Genomic DNA, 12180 nt, shown 5'->3' with positions numbered 1-12180 from the left:
AACACGACAGAAACACAGAACAGACTCACCGTCAGCAGAACATCCCTCTGTCACAGAAAGAACACTCATATTCCACTGAGTCGTGTCCTTTAGTCCGACAGAAACTGAACCGCATCAGCGCACTATAACGTGCAGTTTTTGATACGCTGACGTCACTGTGACTTGCTCCTTCCTGATTCGCTGGGTTCGTGACATTGGTCATGTGACGCTACTGCGAAAAACAGTTTAAACAAACCAGAGACAAACGGGAAACAGTGTAGCTAGAACTACTGGCTGTTTTTACACTTGCCATCTTCCTCGGCTCGAAATCAGCTGCTGCGTTTTAGACGGTTTCATGTTAAAGGGAGAAGTATAGTTCTACGGGTCTATGTGTACGACCTGCAAATGTATAATCTCTGTAACGTTTAACATGAACCATCTCCAACATGATAGAAGCACAGAACAGACTCACCATCAGCAGAACACCCCTCTGTCACAGAAAGTATCCTTTTTAATCCGACAGAAGCTGAACCACATCAGCGCACAATAGTGAGCTGTTTTTTTTTTAGGCTCAGTTTATGCAAATGAGCCATGCAGTTTTAAGTTTCGTTTCTGTAAAACATAAACAAATATGCTCAAAGCTGTGTGGATAGAACAGGCTTGAACAGAAACAGACACAGAAACGGCGTGTTTGGACGCAGATCGCTTCCGATACCATGATACGGTGATTTGTTTCAGTGTAAACGTAACCTAAGCCTAAGTAGTAGTAGTTTATTCAGTCATTCTGCAGCACTACAAAACAAAACAAAACAAAACAAAACAGACTACAACCCCATGGATCATGACTGAAAGAGTTTAGACTGAAGTAAAAAGTACTTCTAACACCAAACCCTATTAAACAATGACAGAATTCCATGAAGGAAAGCAGAGTATGATCAGCAAGTTTGTGTTTATAATTTCACTCATGACTTACTGTAAAGATAAGAGACAAAATATTAATTAAAACAAACTAAAATTCAAAGCATAATTGATTCATTCCAGAGCTCTCTATCTTTCAAAAACAAGGGAGATAAGCAGCTTACAGCACTACGCTACATTACAGATCAGATCTGTGCAGAGTTGCCCCTATTCACAGAAGGAATTATTGTATTTTTAAACAACAGAAACACCCGTAATGAATAAATCCATCCATTGCGGGGCCAGTTTGCAGGGGCAGCGGTCTAAGCAGGGAATAACAGACTTCCTCCAGCTCCTCCAGGGGGACCCCAAGGTGCAGTTCCCAGGCCTGTCCAGTCATAGTCCCTCCAGCGTGTCCTGAGTCTTGGGTAATGAATAAACGCTACATGGATATGTTTAATGTCATATCATGGAACATTCCAGGGAAAAAAATAACATCTCCATGGAGACAAAAACAGATGGCAAACTCTCTGCTACAGAGGTGCCAAAATAAAAAACTGGGACTAAGTCGTGGGCCAAACTAAATATTTATTGAAAAATTTTAACAACATCTGCATGCTTTTTCTTCTTTCGAGATATGTAATGTTAAACCTTTTCTTATTCAAATACATGTTTAATAATAGTTTTGCTTAAACATTGAATCCAGAACAAGCAGAATATAAAATAATAACAACATTTTAAATAAATAATGTCTCTACAGTCTAGCTGCAGAGGGGGGCAGCTCTAAGACATATTTGATATGATCTCGCAAACCAAATATGATTGTATCGCGGGCCAAATTTGGCCCCTGGGCCTGAGTTTGACATATCTGCTGAATACTACTGAAATACTGAACTGTACTGTACATTTAGGTTTATATAAGTCACACAGAGAACGGTTTATTCTCTATTATCTCTATTACCTATCCAGATATTTTTCTTTATCAATATATCATACTTCAAATTCTTGTTATTATGAGAGGCCTTTTAATGTCCCTGTGTTCAAAAAACAAAAGAGATCATTGTGGACTCAGACTCACACACAATCACCTTGAGTCTGTATCGTTCCAGCATCTTCTCTGTTTACTCTTCATTATATGTGATAGGCAGCACAGTCTCCTCATCCCTGACCTCGGGGGCCAAAGACTGGTATGGGCCTGGGGGGACCTCGGGGGGGGGGGGGGGGGTCTATGCGTCACTATGGGCTGACGTAACAAAAGCCCCAGTGGATTGTCTTCAGGATTACAGACACCATTGATTTTCATCCTGTGAGATAAGGACAGTGATGGGAAGTAATTGAACACATGCACTGAAAAAACATGTTCAGAATAGCAATTTTGTGTAACTGTTCTGGTACAGTTACTTTTTCATTTGGTGGTGATTGGAACGCTGTATTCTAAAATACAAGGAGTACTTTACAATATTTGATAAGGATGAGACGAGACAGTTTCCACAAGACGAGACGAGATACGAGACAGAGTCCACGACAATGAGACTAGACAAGGTTTTTGTTTTCATTTTAGTACAGCTTTTTTGAACTGTAAGAGATGTAACTCACCAACATGTAACCCTTTAATTGTCCAATTCAAATGTGAACACCTTGGAAAAAATTTAAAAAGACAGTTTTTCTCTTGTGTTCACGATTTTGTGGCAATTTTGGCTAGACCAAGACACTTCAGACTGCAGCCTGAAGTGGACCAAATTAGATTTTAAACTTGGATATGTGCTCCTAAAACAGATACATATCTAATCTTTTGACATGCGACTTCACTCTGAACAGTCAGGTCACATTCATCCCACTTACACGTCAGGCTCAGAGTCTTGTCAATGGAGGGAAAGTGAGGTTAGCGAGTTAATTCATATTTGGGGGGAATCGCTGTATTCAGGCCAAATTGGAGGAGTCTTATCAGAACCGGGCAGTTTCTGAAATGATGCCAAAGAAATGTCCGAGCGTGGCTACAGACGGTCCTGGCTCCAATGTCAATGAAAAAATGAAGAGCCAAAGACAAAGGAGGCCAAAGACTCAAACAAACGAAGCGGCCGTGGACGTGTAACCTGTCCATTTTTACCAACAACTGGACCGGATTTTGGGAGACAAGCCCAGAGTTTAGGCGACTTCTGTAAACACTGAGCACGCTCGCTGTGTGTGATTTCGCCGTGTCCTCAAATGCACATGCGGGACACTTTTAGGCGTTTAAAGTTCACACTGGAGATCACATACAAGTCGCATTTAATTGGAAATGTGAACGACCTCGCAAAAATTTCGGATTTCACAAAAAAATCCAAATTGAGCATTAAGATCTTCAGTCTTAGTCTCACGAGATGTTGTTCCATCATTAGTATTTAGTCAAGTAACTTCAAACTGTGTAGAATTAATGAGAAAGAATAGACAACACTGCTCTTATTGTGTATGTAATTTTTTTCCTTCTTCATTTAGTGATCAGAAATGCTTTAAAATAAAACAAATACAAAGCTGTTTTTAATACTACGTTGCGTCTTTACACTATAATTTAAACGCAACTCTGTGTAAAAGTATTCGAAGTATTCAGAGCACAGGACCATATATCAGAACATGTTACAAAATATATTTAAATTCAGTATTCTCTAACCAAACACATTTTCAGAGTATTCAAAGTACAAAGGAACACGAGAGGGCTTTTGGGATTAAGAAGTGTTCCATGAAAGAAAAACAAAATCCAATTTGATTAAAACTGATTCACACTGTTATTTAATGAAGAAATTTTGGAGTGCCCCGAGCAAACACGTGAATGAGAAAAGACACAGAAATGACCACTGTTGCTCTTTCTATTTTCAACAACAAAAGAATGTTACAACTCTAAAAAACGGAATAATATTTAAAGGTCTAATATTATACAAAATAGACTCTTGTGAGCTTTAAGTTGTGTTAGAATGTTGTTCCCTCCTCAAAAACAGACCTGGACTTGTGTTTTGTTTCATTCACACATGTTTAAGTAACACTTTTATTATTAGTCTGTCTACATCTCCAAAGTTCAAAATGCTCTGTTCCACCTTGTGATGTCATGAAACAATAGTTTTCAAGTTAACAGCTCCCTTTGACTTGACTGCCCTTTGATGGACCTGTTAACATTTCAACATTATTACCCGTGCCTGTGATAAATCGGGATCAGCCCATTAGTCCGACAGCCAAATAGTCCAGGACTAAACCAGGTCTAAACTAGGTCTAAACCAGGTCTAAACCAGGACTAAACCAGGACTAAACCAGGACTGAACCAGGACTGAACCTACACCGTTTCATTGGCGGATTATAAATATAAACATGCCGCAAACCACAGAGCCGATTGCCAGGACTGAACCAGTGTCGTTAGCATAAATATATACACGCTGCAACTGCTGAGCTGATTGCCAAGGCTACACCAGGACTGGACCAGGTCTAAACCAGGACTGGACCAGGTCTAAACCAGGACTGGACCAGGTCTAAACCAGGACTGACCAGGTCTAAACCAGGACTGGACCAGGTCTAAACCAGGACTGGACCAGGTCTAAACCAGGACTGGACCAGGTCTAAACCAGGTCTGAACCAGGACTGAACCAGGTCTAAACCAGGACTGAACCAGGTCTAAACCAGGTCTAAACCAGGTCTAAACTTGGTCTAAACCAGGACTGAACCAGGTCTAAACCAGGTCTAAACTAGGTCTAAACCAGGACTAAACCAGGACTGGTCTAAACCAGGACTGAACCAGGTCTAAGCCAGGTCTAAATCAGGTCTAAACCAGGTCTAAACCAGGATCCAGGTCTAAACCAGGTCTAAACCAGGTCTAAACCAGGACTGAACCAGGTCTAAGGACCAGGTCTAAACCAGGTCTAAACCAGGACTAAACCAGGTCTAAACCAGGACTGAACCAGGTCTAAACCAGGACTGAACCAGGTCTAAACCAGGAGTCTAAATCAGGTCTAAACCAGGTCTAAACCAGGTCTAAACCAGGATTAAACCAGGTCTAAATCAGGATTAAACCAGGTCTAAACCAGGTCTAAACCAGGATTAAACCAGGATTAAACCAGGTCTAAACCAGGTCTAATTCAGGACTAAACCAGGACTAAACCAGGTCTAAATCAGGATTAAACCAGGTCTAAACCAGGATTCAACCAGGATTAAACCAGGTCTAAACCAGGATTCAACCAGGATTAAACCAGGTCTAAACCAGGATTCAACCAGGTCTACACCAGGTCTAAACTCCGCTGATGGTTTTATGTAGTAAATACACTCTAAGTCTCTCTCAGCCTGGTCCATCTTTCCAGGAAAAGAGCGAGAAATGTCACTTGTTTCCAGGGCAACGGACGCCCTGGACGAGCGTTAAGTATTTTCTCTGGTTCGTCGTTCATTTGATTCAGCTGACCCGCCCGTGTGTAATCACTACCCGCCGCAAAATTACAGAACGTTAAAACCTGCCCGTTTCAGCAACTATTTGCAGGTATCCGACCTAAATCATCCAAATGATTCTAGTGAAATTGTATGGAGTTTAAAAACACAATGGAGCACTTCCTGTATTACCACATGACATCACAAGGTGGAACAAAGTGTTTTCAGTTTGAGAGAAGAACTCAGCCTAAATATGCAGGATTTGTGCATGTGATGTGTGAATGAAACAAAACACAACTCCAGATTTGTTCGTGATCAGGAAAAAAACATTAGAACAGATCAGAACATTTCGAAATATGGGACCTTTAATACTTTAATCGAAACCTTTCACCAACTCACACGTCAGATTTCGGGTAAATTCTGGCACTGTGGAAACCAAACAGAAGCCAGTGTCGTGTGAGTGTCCGGGGACGAGCTTTGGGCCATCAACAACAATAAGAGCCAGCCTTTCTCACAAAAACAATGTCATGGTAAAGTCAAGTGCTCGTCTCTCTGGAGATGCTTTTTATCGCTTTGCCTGGAATGTTCTGCAGTATGGCTTTTATCTCCATGGGGACAAGAAGGTGATGGCAGCTGGTCAAGTTACAGCCTTTGTCTGTGGTAAAGCGATCCCACTCGCAGTGTAAATGCATGATTTTGATATTATACATGTATTCAAATGGACAATATTACACTGATTTCTATGTTGTTATACTGTTCCTCATCACAAACATACAATGGAGTTTTATTCACATGTTTAACACACATACAGGAAGTGCTCCATCATATTTTTAAACTCCACACACCTTCACTAGAATCATCTGAATCATTTCAGACCTGAAACTGATTCACCCTCGCTGTGTGAAGGAGAGGTTTCGCAGGTCTTTCCTTCCTGCTGCTGTCAGACTTTACAACAAACACTGTTAACACTGAACATGTACCAGTCAATCATAACCATGTGCAATTATTTTTAAGTCTATTTTTAAATTATTTTAAGCTATTATTTATTATCTGTGTTACCTTTTCCTGCTGTTCTGAAATTGTGCGTTGCAACACTGGAATTTCCCCACTGTGGGACTAATAAAGGCATATCTTATCTTATCTTATCTTATCTTAAATTGCCAATCTCTGAAGAAAAGGTAAAATAGGTTGTTAACGTGAAAACTATAACGTTACATTGTAAGTAACTAAGTAAGTCTTTATTTACATAGTGCTTTTCACAGACGTGTGTCAAAAAGATGCTTTACAGAGCATTTATAGATTCATTATTCTTTTTCTCCACACCCGGTGACGGTAAACTACTATTGTAGCCACAGCTGCCCTGAGACAGACTGACAGAAGCGCGGCTGCCATGTCAATCAGCGGTCCCTCCGACCACCACCATCACTCTCACACACACCACTTTCATACTAGGCAATGTGGGTGAAGTGTCTTGCTTAAGGACACAATAACAGTTTTTTGTTTTTTTTTTTCGACTGGCGCCCCCCTGTGGCATCTGATTTTCCCAGTGTCTTCCATCCAAGTACTAACCAGGCCCTGCCCCACTGAGCTTCTGAGATCTGACGGGATCAGACTTTGACAAACCGGTACGACCACATTGGCGGTAAGGTGGCTCATGCGCACAGCAAGAAGTTTCTGGGTTCAATCCCTGGGTCCATTAGGCCTTTCTGTGTGGAGTTTGCATGTTCTCCCTGTGTCTGAGTGGGTCTGAGTGTGAAGTGTTTTCTGCTACATCAAACGTATCATAGGTGTATCTGCAGCGTCATCGTTGTAGCAGCTTTAGTTCGTTGTCACGTGGGAGGGTGGCAGAAATACTCCGCAATTTGTTTAAAAAAAAAGCAGAATCAATCTAAAAACCACTTGGGCGACAAATACAAGGCCCACACATCATTCTTAGAAGGTAGAAAGCTCTGAAAAGTTGATTTTGCATGAGATGGGCCCCTTTTGTGCCATACAGGACCTTTAATAAATGCAAGATATAAAGGTTTCATGCCAGACTGTGGAACATTCACTTCTCCAGTAAACTTTGAGACTGGTCCTTACATAAGAGCATATTTTAATAAACAAATGCCATTATTCAGAAACAACATTAGAATATAGGAATAATTTCAGTTGGTGCTTGGCGTATTTTTGCATACACAAAACTAACCACACAATACAAAAATGTAACTCAGTGTCTGATTTGGTTACAGTGAAGATTCTGTGCCAACACTATGAATTCAGTGTCAGCGCAAATAAACTGGAGAGATGAGACAGAAGAGTTCAGAAGGCTACTGTACAGACTGTTGTTTTTCTTGCGTGTTCACTGTGAAAATATAGAGGTTCATAATTCAAGAGTACACGGCAGAGTTCAGAAATAACAAAGAAAGAGACAAAGAAAGATGAGCTACAAAAACACGATCGTCAGAGTTTAAGCTGCAACTTAAGGTGTAACTTTTCTGGTGGAAGGTCCGTCAAATATTTTTCTCCATGGAGATGTTGTTGCTTTGTCTGGAATGTTTCACAGTATGGTATTAAATCGAGACCAAACCAGATCAAGTTGCAGGTCAGATCTGTGGAGAGGCGACCCCACTCACAGTCAGAATGTCTGTATTTCAATGTATATTTGAGCTCTAAAACCACCTGGAATTGAATAAATGTAAAGTAGAGCTGTTTAATGTCACACTGTGGAACATTCCAGACAAAGAAATGGCATCTCCATAGAAACAAGAAGGTGACAGTCCCTCAGCCCTAAAGTTACACAGTGCATCTTTAATAGGAGTGGTTGATTTAGACAAAAATGCATCTCATTTCTCATATCTCATCGCATATTATTTTATTTTTTTTTTTTGCATTATAACACAATTAGATGATATTTTTAAAAAAAATGCTTAAAAAATGTCTTAAAATGTGTATGTAAATGTGTTGGTTGTGGATCAAATATTTAAAAAAAACGTGAATTGACATAAAATTGAATTGAAATAAAATGTACCACAGAAGTTAGACAAATCATTTTCGAAGCTACTCTTGTTTGGGAGACTAGTTGTTTTTGGAGGAAGACTATTTTCTTTCCTTCCCTTTTTTTCTCTTTTTTTTTTTTATTTGAAATTTTACAAAACCAAAACAAAACCCTGATGCCACACACACACTACACAAAACTACACACACACAAAAAAAAAAAAAGACAGACGGAAAAAGACAATAACATCAAGGCCTGAAGGGACTCAGTGCAATAATTTATTTATTTTATTTATTAAATGTTTTTTTTATTGGTATGGATGTGAGGATGTGTCTATGTTTGTTCATTTTTCCTGCTACAGATTTGCTCTGTCGAAGTTTTGCTGTATTTCATATAATGACAATAAATAAATCTAATCTAATCAATTGTCACTCAAATCTTTAGGTCATTTTTAATAGTTTTAATTAAAAGGTGCATTGCGTAACTTTGTCAAATGTTTTTTCTCCGTGAAGATGTTGTTCCTCTGTCTGAAATGTTCCACAGTGTGACATTAAACAGCTCTACTTTACATTTCTTCAATTACAGGTGGTTTTAGAGCTCAAAAATACCTACAAAACAGACATTGTGACTGTGAGCGGGGTCGCCTCTCCACAGATCTGACCTGTAACATGGTCTAGTTTGGTCTGGACTGTTAAAAATTTCAAGACAAAGCAATAACATCTCCATGGAGAAAAGCATTTGATGAACCCTCCACCCGAAAAGTTACACAATGCACCTTTAAATAATACATTTGATATTGTCATTTTGTCACAGATTGTCACAAATGTTTTGATACTACGGCAATTACCTGTTCCTTTTTTAATTTTTCTCTCCTTTTAGAGATTGTCTCACTATTTCATTGATGCTTGAAATATTAAAAAGTGAGATACACGATCATATTTTTGTTCGAATGTTGTTTCCACATCACGAACAGACCTTGAGTTGTGTTTTGTTTCTTTCACAAATGTTTAACACAAATGCTGCAGATTTAGGCTGAGTTCTTCTCTTAAGCAGAAAACGCTCCTTGTGTTCCAACTTGTGATGTCATGTGGTAATACAGGAAGTGCTCCACTGTGCTTTTAAACTCCACACACCTTCACTAGAATCATTTGGATCATTTCAGCCCTGGAATTGCCAATTTCTAATGAACGAAAAACAACATCTAGGTAAGTTAAAAATGACTTAAATTTAGGTATGTAACAATAACTGAAATATCGTGATATTGTATCGTCAAAAGTTCTCACAATAATATCATGGACCATCACAATATATCGAATCACAAGTCTCTTTTCTTAAATGAAGAGTTATGGTGCAGCAATAACTCAAAAAAGACAGAGGGAACTACATAGACCATGATCCTTTGCTCCATTTCAGTGCATATTACAAGAAGAAATAACAGTTCTAACACTTTTAAGTCTTAGTTCTTTGGATTAAGTCTTGTCAAGGCATTTTTAGTTGTTTAGCCTCCACAAAATATCGCAATAAATATTGTATCGTGAGATGTACAGTATATTGTGAAAATGTTGTAACGACAGATTTGGATATCGTTACATCCCTAATCGTGAGCCTCACCACCATATCGTGAGCTTTCCCACGATATCACAAAAAATATCGTACCGTGATGATATTGTATCTTGAGAATTGGATATCGTTACATCCCTACTTAAATTAAGAACATTTGACTTTATTTGAGTCGATTCAAATGATCTACCAATGGAATGAGGGTGTTTTTCTTAATTTAAGAAACGTTAGATTTAGTTTCTTATTTTAAGTGCAAAAAGTTGTTGTTTTTCTTATTTTAAATGTAGCACGATGCATTTTCATATTTTAAGTCCAAAAGCTCTTATTTCATTGGACTTGCCAAGTGAAGTTTACTCAAATTATGAAGAAACTCTCTTAATTCAAGTCTTTTCAACTTTTTGGTTTTTGGCAGTGTAACTTGAAAACTACCACTTCATGACATCACAAGGTTGAACAGAGCATTTTGAGCTTTGGAGATGTAGACAGACTCATAATAAAGAGTTACTCAAACATGTGTGAATGAAACAAGTCCAGGTCTGTTTTTGAGGAGGGAACAACATTAGAACGTGACTTCAAGCTCACCAGAGTCAATTTTGCGTAAAAACTAATTTTTGCAGTTGTAAGAGTTTACAGATGAGCATTCTCTAGTCCGTCCCTCCATGCCTTACCACATCCACTCTGACATTCGTTTTCCCTACAGTTTCCCACGGTTAGCCTTTTTTTATGCCCTGTCCCAATAAAAATAACGCGTCTGTTCATTGACTTCCAGAGGTTAAAACACGACAAAAGCGATAAGAGCTCCAAGTCCCTCCACGTACGGAACACACGCCGCTTCTCTAATGGGAAAAAAAGCCCCAAAACACACAAACACGAGAAGATCCACGCGTGAGCAGCATGTCAACACGGACTTGGTTACACCTGACCGAACCGTTTCCACTCCGCAACCAAAAAAACCGAGCTACCGTTCAATTTCACGCTCAGCTGATCCAAACGCGCTCACCATACATCAACTCTTATCTCTTGATACGCCTGCTACTATCCTACACGTCCAAACAGAATGAAATAAGTCCACGGACAATTAATCATCACCAGAGTCAATTAAAACGTGTCAGTGTTGTTGCTTTTCAAACTGAATACAAAACTACAAAATAAATCAAAATGACAAAAACTACGTGAATACAGGAATCACAAATCTAAAAGAAAAGCTCAATAATTGCACATTTAGTAGAGTTATTGTAAATATATTTCATAATAAGTTGAATTCCAGGTGCTAACTTGTATAATTGTGCCATCTTTACGCACACGCAACATTGGACGCGTGTGCCAAAGCGCGTAATTTCTTTCCATCTTTTACTATCGTTTGTAAAGTGGGAAAAAAATAAACGGGATTTCACTTTTGACTCACCGACAACAAGCAGAAAGCATCCCGTACCGATATCCAACCCCGGAGACAAAGAGGAGACGTAGATGTCCATTGTACGTGCGCTGCGTAACCGAGCGGCCAAAAGTGCGATTTCTTCCTGAGATGTGACACAAGTGTGGCGCTCCTCTGTCAGATCCACATGCTCGCGCCGGAGTCTTCACGCGGAGGGGGAGAGGCACGCGGAGGCACACACACACGCGCGTGCTCCTCTGGACGCACGCGGGCACAGGCGCGCTTCTGGCAGCCTTTGCGCGTAGACCGGCCCCGACAGACCGCTAGGGGGCCTCGGCTGGATTTACTGGAAGAGAATCAGTTATTTAATTTAATTTTATTTTATTTTTTGGGATATGAAGTTGCACTGCGTAACAAGTGGAGGGTCCGCCACCTGCTTGTCTCCTTTGAAATGTTATTGCTTTGCCTAGAATGTTCCACAGTATAGATTAAATCACAAGGGAGACAAGCAGGTTGCATCACACTACATTACAACTCACCTTTAAAGGTTAGGTTAAGGTTAAAAGAATGAAATGTGTTACTATTGGTCAGAGGTGGGGACCTGCAGGTCGTGACTTGGACTCGAGTCAGACTTGAGTCACAATTTTTAGGACTTGAAACTTAATTTCATAAAATGAAGTCTTGCTGCTTCTCCTAAAAAAGGATATGTTTTTAGAAAATACTTTTCTCTTTACAGTTGATAAATGCAATGCTTAATTTTACAGGAACAAGCTGGAACATGTCCCTCCAACTTCTCTGTTTGTTACTTTGGATGTAAATGAAGTACTGTCAGATGGTGTCCTCAAATATACTACAGTAATACACAATACAATACAGTAAAACAGAGTGAACTATGTAGAAGACGATCCTCTCATTTCAGTGCAGATAAAATAACTTATTTAGCACTTTTAAATCTGAATTCTGTCTGTTGTGACCGTAATGATTCACTCTAAGATCTTGTCAAGACATTTCAAAA

The 12180-nt window shown here is 39.5% G+C and overlaps 1 protein-coding gene across 1 annotated transcript in view; it reads right to left on the bottom strand.

Moving 5' to 3' along the window:
* opn8b (opsin 8, group member b) overlaps nucleotides 1-11265 on the bottom strand; it is a 110754-nt gene extending 99489 nt beyond the window's left edge. The window contains exon 1 of the mRNA XM_020918492.2: nucleotides 11196-11265. Within this exon, the coding sequence (XP_020774151.2) occupies nucleotides 11196-11265 (70 nt within the window). The remainder of the gene's footprint in view (nucleotides 1-11195) is intronic.
* Between the last annotated feature and the right edge of the window lie 915 nt (nucleotides 11266-12180).

The sequence above is a fragment of the Boleophthalmus pectinirostris genome, unplaced genomic scaffold (assembly GCF_026225935.1).
Source record: "Boleophthalmus pectinirostris isolate CB_2022bp ecotype Guang Dong unplaced genomic scaffold, ASM2622593v1 HiC_scaffold_13, whole genome shotgun sequence".
NCBI classification, from domain to species: Eukaryota; Metazoa; Chordata; class Actinopteri; order Gobiiformes; family Gobiidae; genus Boleophthalmus; species Boleophthalmus pectinirostris.
This window is presented reverse-complemented; position numbering and strand designations above follow the sequence as displayed.